General features: G+C 43.3%; 1 protein-coding gene across 1 annotated transcript in view; it reads left to right on the top strand.

Annotated features, from left to right (window-relative positions):
• The window catches only part of LOC143280887 (cholesterol transporter ABCA5-like), a 57615-nt gene that overhangs the window by 3238 nt on the left and 39377 nt on the right, over positions 1-15000 (top strand). The window contains exon 2 of the mRNA XM_076585639.1: positions 5825-6239. Within this exon, the coding sequence (XP_076441754.1) occupies positions 5825-6239 (415 nt within the window). The remainder of the gene's footprint in view (positions 1-5824; positions 6240-15000) is intronic.

Raw genomic sequence — 15000 nt, 5'->3', positions numbered from 1 at the left:
GAGAGTCACCAACTAGTCATCGTCAAACATGCTGCTTACTCAGCCCAGGGAGAGCGCACGTGGAGGGGGGAGAGGGGTGCGAGGTCGGGGAGAGAGAGAGTGTGTGAGAGAGAGAGAGAGTGTGTGTGTGTGTGTGAGAAGAGAGAGAGAGAGAGTGTGTGTGTGTGAGAAGAGAGAGTGTGTGTGTGAGAAGAGAGAGAGAGAGAGTGTGTGTGTGTGAGAAGAGAGAGAGAGAGAGTCACCAACTAGTCATCGTCAAATATGCTGCTTTCTCAGCCCAGGGAGAGCGCACGTGGGGAGAGAGAGAGAGAGTGTGTGTGTGTGAGAAAGAGAGAGAAAGAGAGAGAGAGAGAGAGTGTGTGTGTGTGTGAGTGTGTGTGTGTCTATGAGAGAGAGAGTGTGTGTGTGTGTGTGTGTGCATGTGTGTGTGTGAGTGAGAGAGACACAGAGAGAGAGAGTGTGTGTGTGTGTGTAAGAGAGAGAGACAGAGAGAGCCGGAGTGAAAGACACAGAGAGTGAGAGAGAGAGAGAGAGTGTGTGTGTGTGTGAGAGAGAGAGAGAAAGAGAGAGAGAGAGAGAGAGAGGTGATAACTTGATCTCCAGTGTTTTCTGCATGCAGAATGGGCACGAAGCAAATGTTTCTCGGTCCATCCCCAGTCATCTCGTGTTTTGTATGGTGACCCAAGGCAGAAGCAAAACGCGTTTCCGAGTTCCCTCTGTCTCTGTCTGTCTGTCTGTCTCTGTCTTATCCATCCATTCATCCGTCCATCCATCCCCACTTTTCCCCTCCCCTGTCTCTCTAGTTTTGGTCACGTATGTCACAAATGTAAAATTGTTTAGTCTTGCCTTTTTAGTTTAATCATTTGCTGTTGTTGTTTTTTCCTGTTAATTTTAACATTTTCTTGAATATGATTTAGGCTAAAATCTATTGAGTCAATGAAACGTGACACTGCTTATTTATCTGCTTCTACATTTCCCACGTTGATGTTTTATCTTCACGCCAATAACTGTTTTTTTACTACAACCCTTTTAGCCGCTAAAGGGTTACTGCGTGCTGCCAGGTTAATAATGGTCATGTTTACTTAACACACCAAACGCCGACACGGATTAGGACGATGAAGCTAACGCCCGTAATTATTTGATTTTCTGCGTGCGTGTACACACGATGGGGGTTAATTGATGTACTGAGTAATTTGCGCATGTCTTTTTTACTTGAGAAGATGAAGAAATGTCCACCCTTCACCAACCAGCTCTGAGAGATTCCAAATTATCCACGCATTGGGGGCTCTAATCTCCAGTGTTACAGAAGGCAGTCTGACTCTCACCACTTAGGTACAGCGCACTTCTTTATTAGAATCAAAACAAAATTAATCAACAACAACAACAACAACAACAACAACAACAACACACACACACACACACACACTAAAAAGAAAAACGTGGGTGGTGTGGTGGTAGTTAGGTGCTAGTGATCTCTATCAAGGTCCAGTGCTGCTAAGAGGTCTTTGTTGTTGTTTTTGACTCACTTGTGTAAACAAAGTGAGTCTATGTTTTAACCCGGTGTTCGGTTCTCTCTCTCTCTCTCTCTCTCTCTCTCTCTCTCTCTCTCTGTGTGTGTGTGTGTGTGTGTGTGTGTCCGTGATAAACTTTAACATTGCCATTTTCTCTGCAAATACTTTGTCGGTTGACACCAAATTTGGCATAAAAATAGGAAAAATTTCAAATCTTTTTTAATTGTGCTGTCTAAAACGTGCCTTGGTAAACCTCAAATTTGATCACATATGAGAAAGGTCGCTTGACCATTTCGTGTAATGATGAAAGAAAAAAACTGTACAGTTCTACAGCCGCGAGAGGTGAACTGATGTGAAGAAATATGTGGCTTGGCCTTTTTCTTTGTCAGCTTACTTCCCAGGACTTCTTCTTCTTCTGCGTTCACTCGTATGCACACGAGTGGGCTTTTACGTGTATGACAGTTTTTACCCCGCCATGTAGGCAGCCATACTCCGTTTTCGGGAGTGTGCATGCTGGGTATGTTCTTGTTTCCATAACCCACCGAACGCTGACATGGATTACAGGATCTTTAACGTGCGTATTTGATCTTCCGCTTGCATATACACACGAAGTGGGTTCAGGCACTAGCAGGTCTGCACATATGTTGACCTGGGAGATCGTAAAAATCTCCACCCTTTACCCACCAGGCGCCGTCACCGTGATTCGAACCCGGGACCCTCAGAGTGACAGTCCAACGCTTTAACCACTCGGCTATTGCGCCCGTCACTTCCCAGGATAAGACATCTTTTATTATCATTTAAAAAAGGACTGCGTGAAAAATGTAATATGGAGAAAACAACCCCCCCCCCCCCCCACACACACACATAAACACACACACACACACACACATAAACACACACACACACACATAAACACACACACACACACATAAACACACACACGCACACACATAAACACACACACACACACACACACACACACACACACACACACACACACACACACACATTTAAAAAGGAATACACGGTGGAACACTGAACAAGTGGAGAAGTCCTTCAAAAATCACCAGATAAAACAGAATTTATTCATTATCACTCTCAGGAAAGCTATTACTTTTGTGAGACGAGGCATGCAATCGCTGTTTAACAAATAGCTTTAGAACATTTAAACGTCTGCAGAAAATAGTCACATACTTACTTTTGTATTCGGAAAACAAAAACAACAACAAAAAACAAAACAAAAAAGGAAGAGAAAGCAAAACAAATACACAAACTTAAAAATATAAATAAGCTCATCTTCCAAGTTCTCCATGGTTATTCTTTCATAATCTAGAGTACACTGTTGGTTTCCTCTTTGAACAGGAAGTTTATGGGTTAACATTATTGATGCGCTAAAGATTTTGAACTGCTGTTAGTCTTCGTCGCTTGATCAGTTTGACTTAAGGTTTTCCACCACTGAGCTTGTAGTCTGCCTGCAATTCCTCAATGTGCCTGTTGACAATCTTACGTGTGGGGTCGTCTGTCACCAAACACAAAGTATACATGATGAACAAAAAAGAAAAGAAAGGTCTGGAGAAGCATATGTGTTGTTGTTTTTACGCGAACTCTAAAATGTGTCCTTCATATATTTTTTGTTTGTTTGTTTGTTTGGTTTTTTTTGTTTTATTTTCCGACGCGAAAAAGTCTCACGTGCTCGCACAGTTTCGCCCCTTAGGGCTGTGACGCCAATAAACGCACTAATTGCATACAATGAAAAGAAGCCAGGGTGTATAATCCCCACCCTGCTTTCCCATGCAGATAACGAGGACATGTGTCACTCACAGGGTGACCTCAAAACTGGTTGTGCACGTGATATGCGCGGGGTGAACCGGATTTATATGGCGGCCAGCGCGTGTGGTGATATTTATACCCTGCTGATGGGATCTGCTGGCAAGGCAGGGCAGGCAGCAGAAAACAGAAGACAAGAGTCATGCATCTATCCTGCTGCTGATACCCACGTACTCAAATGACCAGGACAGGCGTGCAGAGAGCCGTTCATGTATACAGATTTCGGTACCAACGTACCCAAAATGTCTGACCACGTTTGGTGCACGCGCACTCAACAATAAAACTGACAGCATTTAAAAAAAAAATCCCTGAAATAGGACAAAAGGGCACACACACACAACGTCACGAGTGTTTTTGTTACTGTTTAGCCAAAAGGTGTTATTTAGACTTACTTACATTTGCTATCCTGTCCCACTTGTTTCTTTGTATGACAATGTTGGTTTTAATTTGAATTGATTTAACTACGTAAGGGCGCGTGAGTTTACACCAATGCGCGTGTATCGCGGGGAAGGGGGAGAATGACGATGGAGTCAGTGGGTATTTACACTAAGATACTGGCTTGTTTGGTATGGATGTTGTTGTTTTCATGTCTTTTTCGAGTGTGTGTGTGTGTGTGTGTGTGTGTGTGTGTGAATTATCAGTATTGTTGCTCACCCTCACTTCCACCCGCTTCTACCATCCAACCACCCCTTATTCTTACCTCGTCAACCGCCCCCCCCCCCACCCCCCCAGTTCCTACCCACCTTTATTTTGCATTTGTCTTAATCACAATGGTGAAAGACGGTGGAAGATTTTTTTTGTTTTGTTTTTTGATTGATATGGATACTTATATAGCGAATATACTCGGTCGGAGACCAAGTTCTAAGCGCTTTACAAACAAGGGGTCATTTGCACAACAGGCTGCTTACCTGTGTTGATCCGACTGACGGCTGCCACTGGGCGCTCATCACTCGATTCCTGTGTCCTCGATCAGATTTCAGGCACGCACACATACACACTCAGACAGACATGTAACATTTTACGTTGTATGACCGTTTCTTGTTTATCTACCCCGCCATGTAGGCAGTTATACTCCATTTTCAGGGGTGTTTATGCTGGGTATGTTCTTGTATCCATAACCCACCGAACGCTGACATGGATTACAGGATCTTTAACGTGCGTATTTGATCTTTTGCGTGCGTATACCCACGCAGGGGGTTCAGGCACTAGCAGGTCTGTACATAATTTTATGTTGACCTGGGAGATCGGAAAATTCTCCAACCTTTACCCACCAGGCGCGATCACCGAGATTCGAACCCGGGACTCTCAGATTGAAAGTCCAACGCTTTAACCATTCGGCTATTGCGCACAGAAGAAAGCATATAAAAACCCTTGGCCTCATGATGACGAGTTATAGAAACAAGGCAACATAAGAAGAAACATCTTTAATTCAGCAGGTATTATGGGAGAAGTCACACATGGAATATATACAAAATCCAATCAACAAGCATTGAGTGGCAAAACACAAATTACACAGACATGAAAAGGAGAAAACACCCAGACGCTGTCTGCACACAATGACACAAAAGCTGTAATTCATTAACTCATTGATTTATTTACCGATTGTCTGTATGTCACATATCTTTGACCAAAGAAGCCGCAACTTTTCAGCCATAAAAAGCTAACGCTACACATATGCAATTATTGGCATATTTATGAATGGACTGGATTACTTAAAAGCCACGAAAAGGTCATTAAGTGTGCCCGAGATACTCAGGGCAGCATTGATGAATGTGACACCTGTGTGTACGACTTATCAGTGCAATGGCCGGTTGAATAATTGTTTCTTTCAGAAAACGTATTGATGTTCTGAAGGTACGGTGCAGTCTGGATGTATAATTTCAATGACTGCAGGTTACAGCTAATTTTTGTTTAAGTACATCATACACATGACGCACACGCGAGCTTGCGGTCCGATCACACCCACGAACAAACGTACTTTTGTTATGCAAGCAGGTGCGCAAGCGTGTACACATGCAAGCAAACAGTGTCCTTGCGCGCGCGCGCGCACACACACACACACACATATATATATATGTACACACACACACACACACACACACACACACACACATATATATATATATATATATGTGTGTGTGTGTGGGGGGGGGGTGTTCTTCACCTATAATATATATACATAACCCACGAGCTTATACTTCTACATTCACATTTGTATATACCCCTATAAATCATAATATATGTATGCTCGCACGCGCGCGTGTCCGAAAAAAAACACACAAAAAAACACCACCACCATATTTGTATATTGTACGTTGCTTGTATGTGAGTTCTGATGTAACGGAATCCTAGCTTGTGGACGACAAAGTTGGCAGTTAAACAATCACGACACCAGTAAGAAACAAAAACAAAAAAACAACAACAACAAAACGAAACACACACACACACACACACAAACTCCGGTACTCACGTGCTGTGCATTGCAGGAGACCCTGGCCCCTGTGCTGCTGGTGGCGGTCATGGCGCTGATCAGACTGGGTGTGCACACCCACGAATACACCCACCAAACCTCACGGCTCCCGCCCCACGACATCTCCACGCCCATGTTCGCCCCACACCATTCGATCACCGCCAGTCCCGCTCTCCGCGTCACCGCTGACATCATGGATCACGTCATCGATGTCCTCAATGTGACGTCACTCAGCTACCAGCTGCACGATGACGTGCTTTCCGAACAGGCAGAGTTGAGCTACCTGGATAACCGCAACATGACGGACGTTGGTGTTGGGTTCTTGCTGGGGAACAGCAGCGGAAAGGTTCTCGTGGAGGGTTATGTGATACGAATGCCCCACGAAGATCACCACTACGTGACGTCAGACTGTTCCTTCAGAAACAGCATGGGTAAGTGATATTTGTGCATCACCGAGAGAAAGGGTCTGTGTATGCGTGTGTGTGTGTGAGCGTGTGTGTATGTGTGTGTGTGTGTGTGTGTGTGTGTGTGTGTGTGACTGAAAGGTGTCTATGCTTATCTCTAGTTTCGATTTACAAAAATACATTCAAGCTGAAAAAGAATGTTTTTGAAAAGTTTGGTAATGTCCACTTAAGATGGGTTCAGGAATTCAGAGCAGAGCGACTGCCCTTTAAATTTCCGAAATGAGGGTTTAAATACTTCTTGTCTTAAAAAAAAAAATCAAAAAAAATCATAAGTTGAATCAAACCGCATTCAGTTATTTCAACAGTCTGTAAGAAATCGCTGTGCACAGTTAGTACAACCACCACCACCCACACACACGCACGCTTGCACACAAATACATAACAAGCATACACAAACACGCGCGCGCTCGCACACCCCCCCACACACACATACACACGCATGCTCACGCGCGCGCGCGCACACACACACACACACACATTGAAAGAGCACATTCTATATCCTCGCTCACAACAATAGGTACCTCTACCTGTGTCGTTTTTAAAACACCAAACTGCCCCTCGGTTATCGTACACAATGCTTAAGTAGGAGATGAACAAAGATGCTGCCTTCGACATAAGTTGCACAGATTTAAAGAAGGCTGAAGACCCCACTCTCTCTGCTTTTGTTAAATCCCCCATTCAAGAAAACTATTAAAATCATTTTGTTACGTACAGATGGTTCAGTGTTTGGTAACAAGCAGGCAGGCGCAGCATTTATAATCCCCTCATGAAAAGTAGGGAAGTACTTTCGTTTAGGAAAATATATTTTCTATATTCACAGCGGAACTTGTGGCTATATCAATGGGTCCAGATAATTCAATCATTCTCCCCTTTACTATATGTAAGGTGCTATTTTGAGTCTATTCTAAATCTGTATTACAAACATTACAACAATTCAGTTTGAAAACAAGAGCAGAAATCGTAACAGGAATTCGTCATGAAATGTATTGTTTTGACCATACGTGGTGCAAAGATTGCTTTTTTATCGAATCCCTTCTCACGACGGGATTATAGGAAATGAACGGTTGGATTGTTGTACGAGAAAAGGCCCAAATGAATATTCACAATTCTGTGGAAATTCATATTCCATTTTCATTACAAAAAGGTTATTCTCTACTGGAGAAAAACTGCTGGAACCATGAAAGAAGACAAAAATGACTGCAGGATTCTTCAAAGACAAAAAACTAAAGTTTATAAAAAAAAAACCCTTTTGGGTGGTAGTTGAATCCTCTTTGTTTTGACTCGACGTTTCGGACCATGTCACTTGACAACGGGCCTATTGTCCGAAACGTCGTGTCAAAACAAAGAGGATTCAACTACCACCCAAAAGGTTGTGTTTTTTTTATAAACTTTAGTTTTTTGTGTTTGTGCTGGAACCATGTCAGTAAATGAGACTGGGGTATGATCCTGTCAGAGAAAATGCTAACGAAAGCTCGCGCTAAAAAGACCGCATGTTTACTTCCAAATCTAGAGGACACTACAGTAGCAGAAGTTTAACCAGTCTAATATACAGACTACCATTGGGTACTACAAAAGCAAAATTTACTTCTAAAATGACTTGCATTTGTGGTAATGAACCCCCCCCCCCCCTACGTACATCATAATGATGCGAATGTGAACAGCTGAAAACGTTTTTACCTATTTCAGTTACAAAAAAAATGCAGTTTCATCTGCTTCCATTGAAAACTGGGGTTTTATATGACAGTGAACTTAAGCTTGAAATAGTTCAGAGTTTAGTTATGAGTCCCATTGGTAAGTTTACTGGTTGAGTAGTTAGTCTGTTGTTTTATTTTGTTTATACTTTTCTTTAAAATGCAAATTCAGGAGAGGGGAACAAGGAAATAGTGATGACATGAGTGAGTCATGGGTGGGGTGGGGAAGAGGATGACTTTTTTTTTTCTAAAAGTACAATTTTTGTGGATAAATGTTAAACAAAAGAATGAACGAACGAACACTCTCTCTCTCACACACACAAACACACACACACACACGCACGCGCGCACGTGCAGCACCAGCAGCACTAGCAGCCGGATATGAAGCACGTGAAGCAAAGAACAAAAGACAACAACAATATCAAAACTGCCCGGACTTTGTTAGTGCAAACGCCAAAGTCTGACGAATCACCGGTACAGTGACGGTCCAGATCATTTTCGTACCCCCTCCACAAACCATTAAGCCCTAGGCTGATTCAGGAAGTCAGCAGGAGGATTTACAAGCCCCCATATATTGCTCGCTTACTCAATGCCGTGTTTACCAACTGCTAAACACTTCATCTGTCTGGTAAACATGAGTGAAGTCACAACATAATTCCGCGAAAAAAAGGGGGACCCTTTGGAAAAACCACTGCTGTTTATGAAGCGACGGGGGTGGGGTGGGGTTGGGGTGGGGGGTGGGGGGCGAGGAAGGGGAGGTCAAGGGGGGGGAGGTGGAGGGGGGCTCTTGTGCCAAAAAAAAGGACCATGGTGCGCTCACACGTGGTCACTGAATAATGCGCTCCTGTTGAGTGAAGCATGGTGCGCGCGCGTGTGTGTGTGTGTGTGTGTGTGCGTGCGTGTGCGTGTGTGTGTGTGTGTGTGTGTAATCTTCGATTCCACGTCTATGTGCAACAGTGTTATCAGAAAGAAAATCGGAAGAGGAAAGCAGCAGGGACGGATAAGAGTGAGGGAGAAAAGTGTGCCCGGTTGAGCTCGTGCGTGTATTTGTGTATCTGTGAGTGTGTTCGTGCGCGCCGTGCTCGTGTGTGTGTGTGTACACGTGTGTGTGTTGTGTGTGTGTGTGTGTGTGAGTGTGTGTGTGTGTGTGCGTGCACGCGAGACCGTAGGTGTGCGTTCCTTTAGCATTTATACATACCTTATAAACGGCTGCCCCCAAAATAGATTGAAAAAAAAAAAAAACTGAGCTCTCGGATTTTATATATTATTTTCCTCTCAATCATTCTGCCCCAAAGTCGGATAGGCCCCTCCAATAAAAAGGAGACTGGTGACACTCCGTCACCTCCCGCCCCCAGCCCCAGGCCCCCCACCCCTATTCCCCACCCACCCCTTTTTTTTGCAGTCTAAACAGTCCTAAAACCATTCTAACTGAACTAATTTATTGATTCGCAGTTTGTGCCAGTAATATCATCTGTACAATTATTCTCGAAAAAAAGAAAAAGAAAAAAAAGAACGCAATATCTTTCTTTTTTTTGTGTGTTTCTGTTATATTTTTGTTTTAAACATTGACTATACATGAGCAAACAGTGCAAATGCCCCAGCTTTTCATGCAAGGGGCGAAATAAAATCTTGAATTTGAGTGTGAGTCACGTAACGGTCGAGGATAGCCTGGGTAAAAAAAAAAAAAAAAAAAAAAAAAAAAAATCCGGGGCAAGTTTGACTCTCACACAGTGACCCGGCCCGAAGAATCGTATGGGTGACTTTAACTCTCTCCATACGAACGGCGAAAGAGACCACGTTAACAGCGTTTCACCCCAGTTGCCATCATCAAAATATTGCAAGCGGAAGGCTCTTATACTGAAGACGTGAATGTTGACAAAGAATACCACAATTCTGACGACGGAAGCTAAAGGTTGGGTCATTCAGACACCCACTGGACATCCGAGGGGTCTGTGTAGAGGAGAAGAGAGGACTGGCCGTACTGAGTGAGCTATCAGCGTTATCAGCGTTATCGCCCTTTAGGTCAAAAAGTTGTTCGTGGCTGTGGTCTTCCACGTGAGGGATAGTGTGGTCCTGTTGTCCGGTGGGGGTGTCAGTAGTCCTGCCTGGCGGTCCGAGGGGGGGAGAGGGGCTTGGGCGGGGGCTGGGGGGACCGGGGGGGGGGTCCTCACTGTGTTCTGGCCGTTGGCGTCCTGGGGATACATGTCCGTAACCCATCCCCAAAAAACCGTGATAGTGTCATCCCGATTCGTCTGTTCCCGTTTTGCCTATATCCGAGTGATGGCCTGGAGGTAACGCGTCCGCCTAGGAAGCGAGAGAATCTGAGCGCACTGGTTCGAATCCCGACACAGTCGCCAGTATTTTCTCCCCTTCCACTAGATCTTGAGTGGTGGTCTTGACGCTTGTCTTTCGGATGAGACGAAAAATCGAGGTCCCGTATGCAGCATGCACTTAGCGCAGGTAAAGAAAAACCAAAACAACAAAAACAAAAAAACAAACAATCAAACAAAAAACCAACAACAAAAAACACAAGGTAATAAAAGGGTTGTCCCTGGCAAAATTTTATAGAAAAATCCACTTCGATAGGAAAAAATAAAACAAAACAAAAAAAACCAAAAAAAAAAAACCCTACAGGCAGGGGGTAAAAAAGAAAGAAAAAAAAGGGTGGCGCTCTCAGTGTAGCGACGCGCTCTCCCTGTGGAGAGCAGCCCGAATTTCACACAGAGAAATCTCTTGTGACAAAAAGGAGCAATACAATACAATACAATACAATACAATACAATACATCTACCATCGAGTTGGTAATCCCGAATCGCCTATTCCCAGTTCGCGTATGCGCTTAATTGCTCAGTGTCGGTGCGTGCAAGCACGTTTGTACACGTGTTTAAAGATAGTTTTCTTTATTTTCTTTCAGGTCCGGTCTGTGTGCTGACAGTCTAGTCTTTGTATCAGTTATCATGAAACAGCAAGCAAAGCTTTATCTTGCATTAGAGTGTATAAAATGTATTAAAAAAATGCTCGAATCCACTACAGTGAATCTATTCATAATAGCCCTGTCTCAAGACCGGTTGAGAATTAATTCCAGTATTCGAAGCAGCTGACAGCGGAATATTTTCACATACAAAATTTCACAGTCATCGATATCTGGAGTGTGTATGCGTGTGTGTGTGTATGTGTGTGTGTGTGTGTGTGTGTGTGAGAGAGAGAGAGAGAGAGACAGACAGACAGACAGACAAGCAGAATAGACAATAGGCGAAACGGAAATGCCGGATAGGCGAAACAGAACAAAGAGTCAAGCTCTCAAAGAGACCATTGAGGATGGCGGCACGATCAAAGAAAAAGGAGGCGAAATAGGAATAGGCAACTCGAACCTACACCACGGCGATCAATGGTAGTATCAGTACATGTATCAGTATCAGTATCAGTCGCTGAAGGAGACGTCACTGCGTTCGGACGAATCCATATACGCTACCTGACCAGCAGCGTGACCCAACGCGCTTATTCAAGCCTTGAGGAAAGATTAAAAAAAAGAAAAAAAAGAAGAAGAAGAAATAAATGAATATTTAAACATGGACAAAAAAAGGGGAAAAAAAGAAAGAAAAAAAGATCACTAGTAGAGCTGAGTTTAACAACCGACTGGCCTAAAGCCCATGAGGTCAGGTTGTTCGGGACTTGGGCCTTGGGTTCAGCGAAGGTTGCGTTGTTTTGGGGTGTGAGTCCTGGCGCTGAACAACGTTCTGGGGAGGGACGGGGGGTGGGGGGGGGGGAGGTGGGGGGGGTGGGGGGGGGGGGGGTGGGGGAGGGGGGGGGCGGGTTAACGACCTGTTGGCTGACGCCCTAAACGTTAATATATTCATGGCTGGGGTCATGGTTCGGAGATGGTGGTGCGGTTCGCCCCGCTCAACCCCTTTTACTGTGCCACAAAACCTTTCACGGGAACAGGGAATGGGAAATTATACACACGCTCGAAAACAGCAACAGATAAAAGCTTTTGGCACGACGGAGGTTGTTTTTTTTGGTTTTTTTTTTACCATACGGTTAAACAAAACAATGACAATAAACAGGTGCGATGTAAAAGTATTTAATTCTAGCACACATGCACATAGCATTCAACAAAACAAGAAGACCTTATCACAATTTTAAAACAGTTTTTTTTTTGCCCATCTGATTGAAAACGCCTTCCTGGAGCTGGAAGCTTGTTACAAACAAGTGCACACACGTTGAAACAAGCCTTTCATTATTTGGACAAATAGTCATAAACCACTATACACGTGTTAAGAATTCAAAAACATTTATTTTGATTCACAGGTTAGCACTGAACGGCTGTTGAAAACAGGTTTTTAAATATCTGTTTTCAGCACTCCCCCCACCCCGCCCCCGCCTCCATTTTCTCTTTTTTATGTGTCTTTGTATTTTTCATCGTGCAACGTATCTGTGAGCATGTCAGAGTGAAACATTTGACACGTGTCATAAAGCCCACATGAAGTGCTATCATGTACCTTTGTGACCCACATAGACATTGCAAGCCGGCAGTTCAGTTGTATAATATACACGACAAGCCTTTCATTATTTGGACATTATTTTTTTATATTATTATTATTACTACTACCTTTTTCTATATCATAATTATTATTTATTTATTTATGTAAGCTTATCTATTATTTATTCCCGCCCACCCCCTTTTTTTCTTTTTTTTCTCAAGGCCTGAATAAGCGCGTTGGGTTACGTTGCTGGTCAGGCATCTGCTTGGCAGATGTGGTGTAGCGTATATGGTTTTGTCCGAACGCAGTGACGCCTCCTTGAGCTACTGAAACTTAAACTGAAACTGGACAAACAGTCACAAACCACTATACACATGTTAAGAATTCAAAAACATTATTTTGATTCATAGGTAGCACTGAACCTCTGTTGAAAACAGGTTTTTCAGCATCCCCACCTCTCCTCACCATTTTTTCCCCTTTTTTATGTGTCTTTGTATTTTTCATCGTGCAACGTATGTGTGAGCATGTCAGAGTGAAACATTTGACACGTGTCATAAAGCCCACATGAAGTGCTATCGAACAGCACAGTAGCTTTGGCCATATTTTTTTCCACGGGTTAAAACTGCTAGGGTCATGTTATTTATTCTAGCCACCACGATGCACATAGATTACAATCTTAAACTGGATTGATCTTCTCTGCCAATTATAAAACGAAGGTTATTTTTGCAGTCTGTGAAACGTTTGACTGGGAGTTGTAACAACATCACACCTTTGACCACAGCCTCTTAGGACTTCAAAACACCCGGGAATCAAACACTTAGATTCACAGGTCCGAACGCTTTAAAACATTAATCGCTATTCGCCTCTCAGCCCGCACCAATTTTCTTTTTAATAGGAATTTCAGTTCTTTCATCGTGCACATCTTGATTTCAGAAAACATTGACCTCATAAGCCACATGAAGTGCACAACCTGAACAATAGAATGCAAGCGCAAGTCTAATAATATCAACAACTGCATTATTGACATTATATTTTTATATTTTTTATTCTCTACTACTTTGGTCATCATTTTATTTCATGTACCTTTGTGACCCACGTAGACATTGCAAGCCGGCAGTTCAGTTGTATAATATACATGACACGACATACAAGAGGAACGAGGAAGAATGAACGACTCAAAACCAACTGCAAACACTTTCAGATCGATATCCCCACCCAGGTCACCCAGGCCTCTTATTCACCAATGTAAGAATACCGAGAAGTAGAGAGTACGGATATGATGGGGGTGGGTGGTGGTGGTGGTGGTGGGTGGGTGGGTGGGGGAAGGGGTGGTGGGTGGTGGTGGGGAGGGGGGGCTTTATTGACAAACAGTATCGACACTCTCGAAATTCTATGCTTGAAATCTGTTCCCTTTTTACTGTTTTGTTTTTTTCGGCCCCCCCCCCCAACTTTCTCCCCAGCTCCCTACACACCTTCCGCCCCTAATTCTTTTGTATCTGTCAGTTTTACCGTCTTCCTGGTCCATTCATTTAATATTTGTTGGAAAGTGTTTTCTCTCATTTTTTTTCTGTTAAAAAAAACAAACAACAACAACACCCCCCAAAAAAACAACAACAACAAAACAACAACAACAACAAACAAACAAAAAACACACACACCAAAAACAAAAAAAAAACAAACAGAAACAAACCAACCCAGATATTTGTTTCAAATTTATGATACGTTTACTGGGGCGCCCCTGACTACTCTATTGACTAGGAAGTTTGTAAAACAGTGGGATGGGCATAATCCGTTCATCCTGTTGAGTTTTTATTTTATTTTTTTTTTTTGTGAATGTGGAGCGGTGGATTAGTGGTAATGCACCCGACTAGGAAACAAGTGCCCACGGGTTCGATTCCCACACGGACCGGAATTTGTTTCATGTACTCCCCCTCCATTGGACCTTGACAGGTGGTCTGGATTCTGGTCTTTCGAATGAGACGATACACTGTATTGTTGTATTACTCTTTTTGTGACTAAAGATTTCTCTTTGTGAACGTGCTTTACACTTAGAGCGCCACCCATTTTTTTCTGCCTGCAATTTTTATTTATTTGTTTTCCTATCGAAGCGGATCTTTAGACATATTTTATTTCAGGGACAACCCTTTTGTTGCCTTTTACGTTCGTTTAATGCATGCTGCACACGGGACCTCGGTTTATCGTCTCATCCGAATGACTAGCGTCCAGACCACCACTCAAGGTATGGTGGAGGGGGAGGATTGTTGCCCTGTACAGGGATCACCACAGGATTATAGATAAGACAAGAAAATAATGGCGACTGTAGGATTCGAACCTGTGCGCTCAGATTCTCTCGCTTCCTAGGCGGACGTGTTACCACTAGACCAACACTCCACGTCAAGTCCTGTGTGCAGCATACGCTTAGCACACAGCAGCAAATGTTGCCTTGTCCCCGGTAAAATTCAGCAAAAAACAAAACAAACAAAAACAAACAAAACAAGAGAGGCAAGACCTTCAAGACTCACTTGTGATACACTTTAAAAAAAAATCCAAGCTTTT

The sequence above is a fragment of the Babylonia areolata genome, chromosome 4, assembly GCF_041734735.1.
Source record: "Babylonia areolata isolate BAREFJ2019XMU chromosome 4, ASM4173473v1, whole genome shotgun sequence".
In the NCBI taxonomy this organism is placed as follows: Eukaryota; Metazoa; Mollusca; class Gastropoda; order Neogastropoda; family Buccinidae; genus Babylonia; species Babylonia areolata.
Note: the sequence above shows the minus strand (reverse complement) of the source record. Positions and strands in the feature narration are given on the sequence as shown.